The 16,989-nt window shown below is 37.8% G+C and overlaps 1 protein-coding gene across 8 annotated transcripts in view; it reads left to right on the top strand.

Annotated features, from left to right (window-relative positions):
- SATB2 (SATB homeobox 2) overlaps positions 1 to 14,733 on the top strand; it is a 192,231-nt gene extending 177,498 nt beyond the window's left edge. For all 8 annotated transcript variants that reach the window (XM_053215516.1, XM_053215518.1, XM_053215515.1 and 5 more), the window contains one exon: positions 13,592 to 14,733. In XM_053215516.1, coding sequence (XP_053071491.1) covers positions 13,592 to 14,053 — 462 coding nt within the window. In that variant the 3' untranslated portion in view covers positions 14,054 to 14,733. The remainder of the gene's footprint in view (positions 1 to 13,591) is intronic.
- The last annotated feature ends 2,256 nt before the right edge of the window (positions 14,734 to 16,989 follow it).

Below are 16,989 nucleotides of genomic sequence, written 5' to 3'. Positions count from 1 at the left end.
TTGTTACATGTTAGTCTCAGGGGTTGTGATTTGGGGGTCAGAGCTCAATTTCATACATTCATTTCCTCCTCTGAAAAATAATTGCAATGGTAGCCATTGACATTGCGAGATTAATTTGTTGTTTTTAACAAATGAGAAGTCCAAAAGATAGTAAGCACTTTGATAATATCAAAATTACAGGATTTAAATAATTATAGAAATTTGACATATGACTACCAAGCTGCATTATGTAATCTGTATGTAAGTCAAGGAAGAGTGAGGCTTTATTTCAGTTTGTTGGAAGTGGCTTGAATTTACTCTAGTGCTTTACCTTGGGAATCATTCTATAAGTCTTCATTGACATAGTCCTTGGCTGGCTACATGGTGTCTGTTCTTGCAAAGTACGTCTGTTCTCTACCTTCATTTAACTTAACCTGTTTTCACTTAAAAGGAATCAGAACTCTGCTCTGGTTAAACTTATTGGTTGATATTTATTTATCTGAAAGAGTCTGTAACCTTTTCTTTTAAGCTTACCTTGAATTTCTTTTAAAAAAATCAAATTTCAGATCTCCCTGGGTCATGTATTCCTGGCATCTGATGAAGTTGTTTTCATTTGGGCTGCATTTTACTTTACCTGAGACTTAGTTTAAGAATTTTAATGGATTGTTTTTATTTTGAACCCTTTGCACATCTTTTTCTCTTGGTCTTTTGCCATTGATGAGGTATTATGAATTTCCAGGTTGGTTCTTTTAATACCATTATGAATTCTTGGTACTCAGGTCGTCCTAACTTTTACCCATTTCAATTAGTTACCCTCGTGTCTTTAACCTGACTTAAGCTCCTCTTTCATTTGTGCTGGTGCAAAAGCCACTCTCTCTTGATTATACCAATGAGACAAATCATGCATTCATTTAAAAATCAGAACTCCAGAGGTAACTGCCAGCTCTGGTCACATCCATGCTACTCTTACATCATTGTAACTCAAATATAAGGTCTCTAAAGACACTTTAGTACCTGTACCTTGAATCTGGTCTTTAAGAGATCGACCTTCTCTGTGAATTCTTAAGCTAAGTTTTGTGTTTTGAGAAGACATTGTGAAAAGTAGTGGAGGTGTATGGGAACAGGGAGGAAATGAATGCTCATGAGTGTCAAATGAGATTGGGGTGGATGGGCTGGGAGCTGGTTTCTCCCAGGCAGAAGGACACATAGTTGTGGACTGGACCATCCTAAAGAGTTCGTTCTTCCTGGAACCTCTCATGGATTATATCTGTCACGTTTCCAGAATGCTTTGGGTCACGTTCGGCCCTAAATGAGCAAATAAACTTATTCAACAGGTGATAATGATGAAGAGAAAGATATCATTACCATTAGGTTCAATATATGGCTACATCTTACCTTTGTTGGATTCTGACAGGAGAGATGATTGTTTTGTATTGGCGTGGTGTCTGTTTGAATGAGAGAGTCATCTGGAGCCTGCTTCATTTACTCTCTGTCAGCTCATCTCCTTATATTGAAGAAGCAGCTCACCCAGCCACCTCTTCAGTGTTTGCAGATTCTGGCCACTCCCAATAGTCATATTAATGACTGCAACACTCTTCCCCACCACTCCCCGCAAACCATACCAGAGTTGTTGGTATAGTTGTTCTCAATTTGTTACCAAAGAGGAAGTGATATAAGCCAAAGGCTGTTTTAAGAACTATGCTTCCTCCATCCCCTAAGTTTATTTTAACAGATTATTGTGTCACAGCGTTTTTATGCTTTTATCTTTGACCAAAGTGTTTATTTTGAGAAACAATTATTAAACTGCATTAAAAACATACACGATGTTCCAATACCATCTTGGTTACAATATTAAAGGAAACTCAGACTAAGGCTGGATGAAATTGAACACATATTTCCATGTCAAACTTCTTACCATTTTGCTTGTTTGTATTGATTTCTCTTGACGTGGTCTTCTTTTATTGAGCACCACTCTTTTTTTTTTTTTTTTAATTTTTTTCTTATTCCCTCTCTTTTTTTCTTTTAAATCCCTTTCCTATAGCTGTATGTGCTAAGAGCAATTGTAAAAGGAAACCAACTTATATTAAACCTGCCTGGAGTCAAAATGTAATCTAACACCTGTAGTCTGCAATTTGTCATCACTTCATGGATACTTTTTTTTTTTTTTTTTTTTTTAATAACAGATTTCCTGAGTTTTGACCTTAGGATACTGTATAATCCAAAAAAAGCAACAAAACTAAACCATGGTTTTTAATAAGTCTTATAATAGTGTTAGGATGTGAAATTACAACCGTAAGAGTCAACGCAAGTCACATCATTTGAAGTTAGAAATAGTGCTGAGTTGTGTGTCTGAAAGAATGTTTTGCCTGTGAAAATGTCTTTGATAAAATCAAGAGACAAATCATAATGCACATATAATTTCTCTTACACTCACTCTCTAAGACCTTCCTTGGTGTCTTGGCTCAAATAAGGATGTTTTTTAACTGTAGGGTACATTTTGCATTTTATATTAAATGCTTTCTTTTCATTAGGAGAAAGGGCTATACTGAGTGTGATTCATATAGTTCAGAGTTTTTAAACTTTTTTGGTCTCAGTATCCCCTCTCACTGTCACTGTTGAGGACTCCAGTAGTAATATATATTTATCAATATTTGCCACGTTAGAAATTAATTCTGAGAAAGTCTAAAATGTTAATTTAAAAATGAATGTAAATAATATATGTACATATGTGTAAACAAGACATTTTAATGAAAAATAACTGTGTATGCAAAACAAAAAATGAGAAGAGTACCATTGTTTATATATATTTTTTGCAAATATTTTAAATGTCTGGCTTAATGGGAAACAACTGCATTCTCATAATTGCTTCTGCATTTAACCTGATGCAATATGTGGCTTTGGTTGGAGTAAAAGAAAGTCAAGCCTCACACAGACAAGTGATTAGAAAAGGGAGGAATATTTTAATTTTTTTTTTAATGTTTATTTATTTTTGAGACAGAGAGAGAGCATGAACAGGGGAGGGGCAGAGAGAGAGGGAGACACAGAATCCGAAATGGGGTCCAGGCTCTGAGCGGTCAGCACAGACCCCGACGTGGGTCTCGAACTCACGGACCGTGAGATCATGACCTGAGCCAAAGTCAAACGCTTAACCGACTGAGCCACCCAGGCGCCCACCCAGGCGCCCCAAGGGAGGAATATTTTAATAGCCTCTCCAGGTAAATGTGATATTTTTCTTAGGTACTACAGGAAAACTTTGCCAGTGGTAGTTTCTTAAAAGTTTTTAAAAATCAGGGGTGCCTGGGTGGCTCAATCACTTAAGCGTTGGACTCTTGATTGCAGCTCAGGTTGTGATCTCACAGTTTGTGAGATCGAGTCTCGCATCGAGGCTCAGAGTCAGCACTGTCAGCACAGAGCCTGCTTGGGATTCCCTCTTTCCCACTCTCTCCGCCCCTCTCCTGCTCTTGCATGCGAGTGTGCTCTCTCTCTCCTCAAAATAAATAAACGTTAAAAAAAGTTAGTTGCAAAGTGGAATGTAAAGTCATATTGATAAACTTTCAGACTTTATAATTCATTGGTCTGCCTTGCACTTTGAATGGATCTTTTACCTACTCGTGATTTTGTAATGTCATGCATTGGTCATTTGGAAGATAATCTACCAGATGATGCAGACCTTCCAAATGCTGACACATTAGTATGACATATTTTAAAAAATTTGTTAAATTGCCACCAATATCATCAGGAGCGTCTTTAGTGTTGGGAGCTGTTAAGCTTATAGTAGCAGCTACATGTTTTCCAAAATTCTAATTTTCACTTGAAAGGTCAAATTTTATCATTGGCAAAAGTGCTACCAGGTTATTTTCTTTGAAGTGGCAGGATCACTTCATTTTTAAGAAAACGTGTGCCAGATACTCGAGTCTGAATAACCATAGTTTGTCTGTTGTTCTTTCAAGTAAAAATGATATTCCATGACAAAGGTGTCTTGATTAACTCGCATGTCACATACTCACACAAGCACTCTTTCTCGCGACAGCCATCTCACTGCAGTTGTCTATAGTTCTCTATGTGTACTTCCCTTTTCCTCACACAAACTCTTAAAAAGGGGTATACTTGGTTTGAGATTTAATATAATCAATAATATATTACTGCATCATCAAGGACATTCTTAAATGAAAGTGGCATTTTTACTGTGTGCATATGGCAGTGAAGACCTACAACCACCAGCACAGTTTGGTGCCATTGACTTCATTTATTTCAACAGGCCAGCGGTTTTCCCACCCTTGCTTTTGAACCATGAGTACAAATTTCAGCATGACCAAAACAAGCAAATACGGTCTTCGTTTTGATGTCCTAGACCTGTTGGTGGGGAATCAGGATATCCCCAGCGGTCCGTGGATCACATTTTGAGAACCACTGTTAAAGCATGTCTTCCTAAAAGGATCCCAGGCTGTGCATATAGAAGGTGTCACCTTGAACGGATCTATGACTATGAGACATAATTCCACGTGACAGATGCTTAAAAGGCAACTTCCGTGTGTTAGGTGTCATGTGAAAGAATGAAGAGGTATGTAGAATATAAGTGAAAGAAGTAAGAAAACTTACCGGTAGACATGCCCATTTGTAACTCTAAATCTTTGGAGTGAAAAGTACAGACAGATCTCTGAATTTGTTGCTAATTTTTATAATAAACATAACTGATAGAAAAATACACAAGGCATTATACTACTGATTCTTACATACCCCTCTCATTGTTTAAGGGTAGTTATTATTTACAGGAATCCTGCTTATGACAAGCACTCTGCTAAGTACTTAGCATGCATCATCTCACTGAATCCTCATGACACTAGGAGGAAGATTTTACAGATTGGGAGGCTCAGAGAAAGTAACTTGCTCAGAATTGTAAGGCTAGTAAGCAGATGTGCTTTTCAGGGTAAGAACTGGATTCACAACCAAAACTTTGTGACCGCCTCCCCCCACCCCCCAAGCTCCTGCTCACAATTTACATATCATGCCATCATTTGGGTTATACGGTGCTTAAATTCTTTTTTTTTTAATGAAGGAATGGTAAAAAAAAATAATACATATTTTCTCTCAGATACCCACTAGATATGTGTCTATAATGAATAACAGTTTATTTACTTTTTAACGTAGTTTTGCTAAAATGGAACAATAACAAGAAAAATAATAACAAGTTATGCAAAATAAGAATAATAACTGGTCTGAAGATAAGAAAGAATATGGAGTTAATCCAGAAGAGCAGAACAAAGACATACTGACCACTTACTGTCTGCCAGACGTATGGTGTGCTGATATGTAGCTCACAACTTAATAAGTGAGATAGATGTATAATGGTTACATTAATATATTAGTTAGCAGTCATTAATGCTAAGTTCTTCCCACTGAATTTTTGAGAAAATTAATTGTCTTAAATGCTGATTTGGGGGAAAAGGGAATATTAGGGGGTAGAGCTAGGTTGTTGAAACTTGAGACGAATATCTCCATTACATGATATTTTATATATAATCTATTCTTTAAATAGCACCACTCATTCATTTATTTACTTAACAAATTCTAATTGAGTTAGGCACAGGGACTTTTCAGTTGTTCCAACCAATTGTTCTCGTTGCCTGTGAAATATATTTTCTCAGGACTTTTAGTGGAAGCATGTTTTCCTTTTTTGGATCAAATATTTTATATTCTGTTGTCATAGATGAGGCAAATTAGACAAGTAAAAATAATTCTGATATTAACTCAAAATAAATGGAGACAAAAGTCATCTTGTTTGTGTTCTCATCTCCTGTTGTTGAGCATCACCACTTAGGACCTGAAGTTCTGGGTAAGGCTCAGTCCTCTGGGTAAGTCTTGTCATAGAGAGGTGGATGTGTGTATCTGAGAAGCTTCTGTTTTAACCTGTTACCACCCTGGATCAGCCACCCTCTGCAGTCACCTTCCTAATAATTTCTCATTTTCTCTATATAAAAAAGACCACAAAGTCTTGGCTTATTATAAGTAATCCAGTTCACCCCATAATGATACAGTGAATTATATACTTTCCTGAACTTAATCATTCAAGATCTCACTTCCTTCCCTGCAGGCAAAAACCATTATATTTTACACATGGCTCCCAGCTGGTTTTCATTGAGGCCTTCAAAACCTATTTGAACACTGAGAGGTTTAAGAAGAGCTGCTTTATCTTTTCTTGGTAGACTTTTGTCATGGTACCATTTTGTCCTTGTGTTTCCAAACTTTTCAGTTTTGAAGGCAGAGAAACGACATGTGCCCATATTATGGTTGTGCTTTGTCACGGGGCTAGGAAATTTGGGGTTTTATTTTGAAATTGATGTCTCCTTTGAATATATTTACAACTTTTATTTCTTTATCACTATCTTTATGTCCATTTATGTACATGTATGTCATATTTCAGCCTAAAGAGATTTCAGCAAATAAATAAGAAAGAGTTTATTAGACTTTTAACTTTCTGTTTGTTCATATCCTATCCACAACTTATTCATCAACACATAATTGTTGGAGATAGGAGTATGTATTTAGAAAGCTTTGTAAATTAATACATGCAAACATGATAATATGATAGACATTCCATAAATACTTGATAAATCAACATTTTTTTTTTTTTTTACTCTTTTAACCCAGGGTGGATTGTCTTCAACATAATTCCTTTTAGACATGATAATCACCTCTGAAGAAGGTGCCTGAGGAAGGCAGCCATCAGGCAAATGTCAATTAACTATTCTCTTGAAGACAGAAGTACCAATGCATCCTTCTAGTTGTTTGATGATAGTGTTGCTATTTGTGATAGTCTGTTGAAAGTCCAGAAATATATTACAAGCTGAGGTTTTCTTACTTAGTATGTGACTGTATGAACATTTCTCTTTTCTCTAGTAATAGTGGCAGTTTCAAGCTCTACTATATTTCTGGCTAAATCAGATTATGATTGCATTTCATTGTGAGGGCATCCCGTCATCTTGAGGGTAGAATGCAGAGCCTTACGTGCTTTGGCCCTGGCCACCTGACAGTTGTCATTTCTCTCTAGCATAGGGCTTTTCAATACTACTTTCTGTGATGATGGAAATGTCCAATATGGTATTACACAATGTGGTAATCAAGCACGTGAAATGTGGCTAATGTGACTGAGGAACTGAGTCTTATTTTGTTCTGGTTTTAGTTTTAATTAATTAATGAAATGTAAATAGCCACATGTGGCTACTGGCTGCTGTACGAGGTGGTACAGCTCTAACATGCTGCCTTCCTTGACATTCTTCAGACACACCGGGTGTATTCCTCCCTGCTGGCCTTTTGCTTGCTGTTGCCTTTGCCTGGAACGTTCTTCTGCATGGCTTGTTCCTCACTTCCTTCAGACCTCTGCTCACATGCTGCGTCTTTAAGGAGGCTTCCTTGAGTCACCATATCAAAAATGACTTTTCCTCTCCCCAGTTCTCCTCTTTATGCATTACTTAATTTTTTGCCCATAGAATTTATTACTTCCTGATATTTTACTTCTGTCGTCTCAAAGTCTAGAGACTTTGTTCAATAGAAGGCAGGAGAGCACAATGTTTAAGGGCATGGGATTTAAAATCAGACAGATCTGTTTTAGAATATCAGTTCTGCCACTCACACGCTATGTGGCCTCACACAATTAGCTATACTTGCTGAACTCCAGTTTTCTTATAAAATGGGGTGAAATACCTACCTGCAGGATTATTGTAAAATAAATAAACTTAACATTTATAGCATTTAGGCCAGTGTTTGGTTCGTGAACTTTATATGAGTTCTACCACTGCTACTGCTGCCACTACCACCACCATTATTATTGCAACCACTTAGACACTTCAGTGCTATGAGCACTAATTGTCATATTGAAAAATCCACAAGAGAAACTGTGAACTAAAACCCTTTGGAGAAATTATCAGAAATGAATTCTTGACTAGATTGATTTCAGTTCAGTTGTGACGGAGAAAAATCTAAACCGAAATAGAGCTAGAATGAATGGTAAGGCTTCAGTTCGCAAAGGTCAAGAGTAAAGGGGTGGATGGCTGTCTCTACAGAAGGATGTATTCTGTTATTTAGGAAGATCACATGAAGAGAGATGGTGGATGTTACAAATAGAAACAATCAACTACTGGACCCATTTTGTAAAAAAGGAAAAAGGATAAGACTGGAAAGTTTGTGGACTTGGGCAGTTTTTTGTTTTTTGTTTTTGTTTTTATTTTTTTTTTTTAATATATATATATAAATACTGGGAAGATACTCCATTAACCTTAACTTAAAGAAAAATCCCAGGAAACAATAATGTGGTTGTGTGAAGAACTCGTTAGAAAAGAACATAGATCTCTATTCAATTGGCAGGGCATTCTCCATCTTGGTTAAAGTAATTATAAATTTTGTGGTTTAAAAAAAAAAATCATCAGCCAGAAATAGATGCCTGAATTGTCAAATGAGCTGAGGATCAGGACAACTTCTAGGTCCATCAAGCAGGAATCAGTGGCCTGGCCTCACACTCAAGTTACTAAGGGTACTTGGTTGAAACAGGAACCAGAATTGATTCATCTAGTTAAACCAACAAGGAATTTTGAGCATCGCTGAGAAATTCAAACAGAAAAACTAAAATTCAGTTAAGTGGAAATTCAGAAACCTATCCTACGAAAAAGGGGCTAGCAGTGTTGACATTACTTACTTGAGATGTAAGAAAATGAATGGGATGCCTGGGTAGCTCAGTCAGTTGAGCAGCTGACTCTTGATTTCAGCTCAGGTCATAATCTCAGGGTTGTGGGATCAAGCCCCATGCCAGGCTCTGCCCTGGGCATGGAGTCTCCTTAAAATTCTCACTCTCTGCCCCTCATCCCCGCTCATGCTCTCTCTCTCTGAAATAAATAAAATGGTGAAAAAATGTAAGAAAATGAAGAAAAGTTCCTACCCCTGCTGTTTAGATGGGAGGTTTTTAAGAGAGGATTGTATTGATCTCCTTGTCTCAGAAAGACTGTCTTATAAGCATTAGGCTCTACTCTAGTTTTGTCTAGAGTACTTAACACCACTGGAAGGAAGCACTGCATGACATTAATTCCTTGATTGTTGGGGCACATGGGTGGCTCAGTGGGTTGATCATCCAACTTTGGCTCAGGTCATGATCTCGCAGTCTGTGAGTTCAAGCCCTGCGTCGGGCTCTGTGCTGACAGCTCAGAGCCTGGATCCCGCTTCAGATTCTGTCTCCCTCTCTCTGCCCTTCCCCCATTCATGCTCTCTCTTTCTGTCTCTCTCAAAAATGAATGAGTGTTAAAAAAAATTCCTTAATTGTCATAATAATAAGCCATTGCAATTGGTTAGTGCAGAAATCTATGCAGGGTTTTTTTTTTTCTGTTTTTTTTTTTTTCTTTCTAAAAATTGTCTAGAGACAAACAACTTTCTGCTTAGAGTAATTAGAACATTTGGGGGAAATGAAGATAGGACACAACCTGGAGTATCTTTGTCTCAGGTCTTACACATACTGTGGTTGACAGAGAATTACAGGCAAAGAAAAGGGGCAGTGTGACTGAAAAACTTCATTCAGGCCCTTTTGGTAACTTGTGAGACAGTTTCACTTGAAAGCTTCTCACTTTGTCATTCTCTATTTTGACTGCTCTCTCCTTTTGTGCTTCAAGATGCTAGAAATGTCACTTAATCTTCATGTAAATATTGTCATGCCACCCAATTCATTATAGAATGTTGTCTGACCTGAAATAAAACATTTCTCTTTATATATCATTTCTTTTTAAAAAAAGAATTTAATTTTGTATTTTTATTTTATTTTTGAGAGAGAGAGAGTGAGCAGTGGAGGGGTAGAGAGAAAGAGAGACAGGATCCAAAGTGGCATTGCCACTGTCCCTTGGACACGTGCTTTCTCACACTGACTGCTCCCTATGTGTATAATTTCCAATTTAAAGGGTTTTCCTGAGATGCTGCATGTTTCCAGGTTATTCTTGATCCAAATAGCACCCTCATGAGGAACTGTGCGCATTGAATAAACTGATCTGTGTAAAGTTCTTAGGACCGCCTGGCACAGAGTAACATTCAGTAAGCGGTAGCTATTCTTGTTCCGCTATTTCATGTGTGGCTTCCCTACATGTGTGCGTTAGGACTGCTAGAGTCCGGGAAAGGGGAGGTGAAGCAGGCCTGTGGGCTGGACTCAGGAGAAGAACAAACCCTATCATGCAGAAAGATTATAGTAACTTCAAAGTATAGTTTTGGAAAATCTCTTTAAATCTAACCAGTGCAAAATGGAAAACCCCTAAAGAACCAATCTAATTATTTAACTAAATGGAACCATTATGCTGACTTTTACTACAGAAGGCAAGCATAATTTAGAAAATGGGGCATTTTAATTCTCTTTTGTTTTCCAATTAACACAATTGCTCTAATAGGGGGTACTCGTGCTTGAGTATATGTATGTTCTTTGAGTACATATTTCATATATAATTTCAGTGTCTATCTTTCTCTTTCTCACCAAAACCCCCAAAATCCTCACCTGTTGACATAGTGGTTCATTTATGACAATGGCCGGGCGGCCCAGATTATGACCTCAGAGCGAATATCTTCTGCCATCAAAGTGCCATGAACAGGCCCACAGCACAGCTCTACGTTCCCTTCCGGCTATAATTAGGATGTTGAAGTAACAGAGCTCTCATGTTTTTGCTGATGCCAGCTTACCACAGCAGACCACATGAGTTTACTCTTAGTTGAAAGTAGTAAAGAAAATGCCAAGAACATTCATTTTAATTGGCCAACATTATATGGACCTTTAGTGCCACTGTTTTATGGTCCTGTATTTTAGATTTCTTTCTGCCACCAGCCGTCAGCTTATTATGATGGATATTCTTATTTCCTTTTGATTATCCTTTTGATTATTATCTTGATTGTTACGTGATTACTAATTATTATTTGAAAAGTTTCATCCTCTTCTGCTTGTTGTTACCTTACTCAGGTAACAATTTCATGGGTCCTGATATTTATTAAATTCCATATAAAAGGCTGACATTGTCACATTGGTAAGAAGTTATTTTTTTCATCAGGTGGTCTCTGAGACTGAAATAGATGGCAGACATTTTTTCCCTTAAATTCTTGCTTTGCTATTGATATTTCTTAGCCCGAGAAGAAGAGAATGGGTCATATGAGGAGTGTGTGGTGGTCGTAGGAGTGGTGCTGGGGATGGTGGGTCCACTGATTCTTTAATGTCACCAGACATGTGTCCTTGTGTACTGATTGGATTGATTTCCCCCTGAATTCTGGAAAATGTTTAATTTGTTGCTTTAACATGAAAGAGACTGCATAAAATATGATGAGAGAATAGTAAAAGAGAAACGTGTGTGTTTTAAAATGGGAACTCACTATCCGTAAAGGCTTTGGGAGGACCCAGAAAGTTAGGCACTGATCCGAGTATAGGAAATGTGGTCTTTGTCTTTGGAGTTGACATAATGCTTTTTAGTGGGGACTATCACAGTAGCCTTTTAATTCTATAATATTGTTGCTGATGTTATAATGTCCGAGCAGTGGCTAGGCTCCTTCCTGTCCAGGATCCAGTGATCCTCTCCCCTGTCCAAGGAGCCCATCTCACATGGGCCTATGATGGCAGCAGGAGCAAGTCGTTGGGACAGTCTCCTCTGCATAGCTTTCTTTCTTTGGTCAGATAGAAGTTCATTAAGTTAATATTAAAATGAGAAATTATGTCATGCAGAAAGATGATGTTGAAGATCAAGAATAAGCTTGTCTAACTAGTGTCAAATGGCAAAACTAAAATGATTTAACAACGAGTTTGGTGTCCTTTATTCAAGGAAAACAATCCACGGGTTGGGGGAGTACGGTGCCTCACAAACAGCGGAACACTCTTCCTGAGGCATTCGGGCAAGATCAGCTTATATAGATCATTAGAAGTGGCAATACGAACAGAACGTGATTGTCTGGGGTTGCATATCTGACTTTATTTAGAAAGATCAAAGAACAAGAAAATAAATATAGAGTATTGGGTTTGGGGATTGGACCACTGTACCGTGTACTGTGCTTCTGGTCAAGTGGAGCATTTACGGGAACTGGGAAGTACAGTCGGCTGATATGGCATCACAGGCAAGAGCATCTCTATCTGGAGGCTAGAAATTTATTTAAACATTAGAGTTTTTTGTTTTTATTTATTTGTGTGTGTGTGTGTATGTGTGTGTTTATTTTTGAGAAAGAGACAGAGTGTGAGTGGGGGGGAGGGGCAAAGAGAGAGGGAGACACAGAATCCAAAGCAGGCTCCTGGCTCCAGGCTGTCAGCACAGAGCCTGACGGGAGCCTTTAACTCAAGAGCCCTGAAATCATGACCTGAGCCTAAGTCAGAGGCTAACCTGACTGAGCCATCCAGCCATCCCTTTGTTTTTTGTTTTTAAATGAGTGGGAGATATGTAGAGATAAAGGAGAAATTTAAATTAATTACAACAACTAGAAAACCTTAACTGTTAAGGATTAAAAAAACAAAATAGGGAGTGTGTGCAAACAGAATTTTAATAGTTTATAAAGTGATATTAAGAAGGCCCATCTATGAGAGTATAAAAGTCATTTAAAATTCTTAATTTAAGAAAAATGTATCTTTAAATTAATTTGGACGTTTTTATATTTTAAAAAAATGTTTTTAAAAAAATTAATGTTTAAGGGTCAATATCAGGGCTAAAAGAAAATAAACACAAGTTCTTTCTAATTTTACGAAGTATTGATTTTTCTGGACAAAATGTCAACTATTCCTCTGTTATACTCTTGAGTAATCATGAGGCTGATGGTAATAATTGCTATCATTTATTGAATGTTTGCCCTGAGCTTGATGTGGACAGACTGTAGCCCATGGCCAAATCTGATCTGCCACCTGTTTTTGTAAATAAAGTTTTATTGGAACACAGCCATGCTAATTTGCTTGTATATTACTTATGGCTGCTTTCACACTACAAAGGTAGAGTTGAGTCATTGCAACAGAGACTGTAAGGCCCTATAAAGTCTACAGTATTTACTATCTGGCCCTTTACTGAAAAAGTTTGTCAACCTCTGACTTACGGTAAGCACTATTCTTTACATCTGTTTTGTTATTTAATTCTTACAACATCCCTAGGAAGTCAGTGTCCTACCCTTCTTTTATAGGTAATGAAATTGAGGCTTAAAGAGGTTATTCTCTTATACTGGCATATCCAACTAAGCGAAAGAGTCTGGACTTGAACCCATGAGGTCTGATTGGAGAGCCAGTACTTCTCACGGAGTCCAACTGCTTTGCCATTAGGCTTTAGAGAGGTGGCCTATCATGCTGGTTAACAGCAGGGAAGGCTCTGGAGCCAGATTGTTTGAAAGCAAATGACCTTGGGCAATAAATGACTTAACTTCTTTGCGCCTCAGAATATACACGTTAGCAAACTATTTTTAACCTCTTGTTTTGTAAATGAGACTAAATCACCAGAAATTCTTTTACGTTTCCAAAAGACCTGAATTTCCAAATGACTACGTGACTCCAAAGGTAGATAGACAGCACAATTTCAGAGGAATGATGGCTTTTGAAAGGTAAAATCCTGCGTCAAATGTTAATATATATATATTTTTTAATTTTAATTATCAGGTCCTTCATAGACAGCAGTCTCAGCCAGCCAAGGAGAGTTCGCCTCCCAGAGAAGAAGCTCCACCCCCACCTCCTCCGACTGAAGACAGTTGTGCCAAAAAGCCCCGGTCTCGCACAAAGATCTCCCTGGAAGCCCTGGGGATCCTCCAAAGCTTTATTCACGATGTGGGCCTGTACCCTGATCAGGAAGCTATCCACACGCTTTCTGCTCAGCTGGATCTCCCCAAACACACCATCATCAAGTTCTTCCAGAACCAGCGGTATCATGTGAAGCATCATGGGAAGCTCAAGGAACACCTGGGCTCTGCGGTGGACGTGGCTGAGTATAAGGACGAGGAGCTGCTGACAGAGTCCGAGGAGAACGACAGTGAGGAAGGCTCTGAGGAGATGTACAAAGTAGAGGCCGAGGAGGAAAATGCTGAAAAGAGCAAGGCCGCGCCTGCTGAAATCGACCAGAGATAATGTGAACTCCTACCAGGCAAAGCAATACATCGGTCCAAGGATTTTCTGTTTTAATTTCTTTAAAAACTTTTTTTTTTTTGCTTTATTTTATTTTTGTCTGTTTTGTTTTTCTTACCTTTTTTGACATTTTTTTGTTGCACAGGATACACCTATAGACTGAATAAGTTCAGTATTCCCGAATCAGACATCGCCTTGGCAAAGACACTAAAGTGTTACACTTTTACAATTGACTGGATCATAGTAATTATAATCACAGGAAACTCTGCCTTCATTATCCTTGCACTTACGGAAGAGACATCAGGCAAGTTCCAGGACGAAAAGACCTACGAAACAAATGAAGGAAGCTACAAGTGTGTGTGTATATGTATATGTATATATCTATATATTTACATATATATATTAAATTGCATGGGACAGAGAACTTTACAATCTGAAAGAATAGACTGTGAAATGAGTTCTTAAAGAAGAGACTTGTTTATGTATTAAAAAAAAAACCACTTCACAGTGAGTCGCTTTGGCTTTTTGATAAACTGCGGCCTGCTCTCAGGGTGGGGTGACTATTTTTGAATTCCTATTTATTTTCTGTGTTTGTCCCTGATTTTTTTTTTTTTTTAATTCTATGGCTTCCTATCTGGCAGCTTGATGGGTAATTTTTGAGGTATGTATTTAAACAAAATAAATCAACACTGCCAAAAAGAAAGAAGAAAGGAAAGTGGAAAAAAAAAATCAGGGCATCTTAAAATGATACAAGTCAAATTGCTCTTAAGACACAATGCACACTTAAAATGACTCGACGTGTTCCGTTATTCAACTTGTCATTACTGTAGTGAACAGATGCATTTCTGTGGAATTCCAAATGAATAAAACTGAAATTCAGTACAGAGAAAACTTGTCTTGATAAAATGACGTTTTGACGTTGGACGTATGGAATTCATAGTATGGGCCACATTTTATTGTGAAACTTATTTACCTGTTCGTGGCTTCAGATCTTAAAATGAATAAGCCTGCTCATTTAAAAGTTGTTTGTTGTTGCTGTTTTCTCTTTTTCTTTTTTCTCCTTTTTTTTTTTTAATAGAAAATAGTTCAATGTAATGTTAAGTTAGAAAAGAAGTTGCCGCCCAGTTAAAGGGGTTCCCTCTCAAATAAACCTCCATCCTTCCATCTCCCAAAAGATGTTTCCTATTTCTGTTTCACTTTGGGCTTCCTCTTCTTCGTCCACATTCCATCCACCTGACCAAACTTCTAGAGTCCCTGCTCTCACATGCCTCATCCCTTCCCTGGTATGGCAGCCCTAATAAGAACCTTTCTTTGAATCATTGTGCAGCTCCAGGCAATAGAGTAAGCGAAGCGATTTCGGTGGAATCACCTACTCATCGTAAACGGAAACATTTTCTCAGTTACCGACATAGCAATTACCTTACGTAAAGCAGAACTAATGCCGACTGGCTGTTTAGTGGAATGAGCATTAAAGCTGCAACCTACTATAGCTCTCCAAACCTCCTGTAGCTTCCTGTCAGAAGCACCAGTAGCATTTCTTCCCACTTGTACTTAGAGTAATTGCAAGAGGTGACCTCACCTGCAGGACTGGCCTTGCAAACCTAACCCATGCTTCACCTTGGCCGCCAGACAGTCCCACACGGTTGGATTTTTTTGGAGTTCTGCTCTCATGCAACCTTGTCAAAGACCTCATGCAATATCACTTTGAAAGTTATTTTCTGTTTACTACACAGACATTGTAATATAACTGTTAATACTATTTATATATTTGAAAGGTATAAAAGGTAGGAGTTAAAAAAAAAAACAAAACCTCTATGTGTAGATATTAACTCAGAACTTACAATATACAGGGAGAAGACATGTTGCAATACAAGCTAATTCTAGCTGCTCAGTAACCTCTGGAGTTTTTAAAGGGACATTTTCCTGTACTTTTTCAAATAACGATGTTGAAAAAATTATCTTGACACGAGCGTCACATACCTTTGCAAAAGGATGGTTGTTTGCAGTTAAGCCCCGGGCCCATCCTTCTGCTGCCGTAGTATGCTGCAGCTTTAATCCGAAAGTCCACGCTTGCTGCTTCCTGATCTCCGAGTTACTCTTTCCAAATTGTCTTCTTACACTGTTGCTGAAGGTCACTCTGTACATGTAATGGAAACTGATGTTGCCAAGCTCTTACAAGGTGGTTCATCTATCGATGGCATCCGCATTTGGTATCTTTTACACTTCAACCAAAAATTTGTTAGGTATTTTTCAATGCTAAGTCTTGCCTTTTATTTTTTAATTTCACTGCCAAGTTTGCAGTGATTCTAAGTGAATCTGTGGGCATTTTAGCCTGTGGTCTTGCCAGATCTTTGCGAATTACAATGCATATATGTCTATTTATTCAATATCTGTCATATAATATCTATTTGGAAGAAGAAACTTTCTCTTGTAGTGCCTCTTGACAAAGCACAATTTCCCGCCTTTTTTTTTTTTTTTTGTGAAATGAAAAAACAAATTGTGTTTTATTGCGGTATCAACAATGTGAATAAGGATTAACATATTGTAAATGTTCTTTTTTCCATGTAAATCAACTATCTTTGTTATCACTAAGTGATAATTAATTTTTAACTTATGTGCATTGTTAGGCTGTTAGAATTTTTTGGTTGTTAAAATAAAACGCATTCAATAAATATGACTTCGTTTGTCAAGTATTTTACTGGGCATTGCCTTCTTTCCCACTTAAACTTTCGTGTGGAGTGAGACCTGGTGAGTGTAAGAAAAATCTGCTCCCTTAGTTTAGAAATAAGGCAGCAGTACCCATAACTGCAGATGTTTGAGTCCTGTACGATGCATGGATTTAGTTGTACATGTGAATTTACGTACATGTCTGTGTGTTTATAAACGTATGTGTGCTCGCATTCTGAAGCTGGCCAGGCGGAAAGCCGTGTATCCAAACG

Source organism: Acinonyx jubatus, chromosome C1, assembly GCF_027475565.1.
Source record: "Acinonyx jubatus isolate Ajub_Pintada_27869175 chromosome C1, VMU_Ajub_asm_v1.0, whole genome shotgun sequence".
Taxonomy (NCBI): Eukaryota; Metazoa; Chordata; class Mammalia; order Carnivora; family Felidae; genus Acinonyx; species Acinonyx jubatus.
Note: the sequence above shows the minus strand (reverse complement) of the source record. Positions and strands in the feature narration are given on the sequence as shown.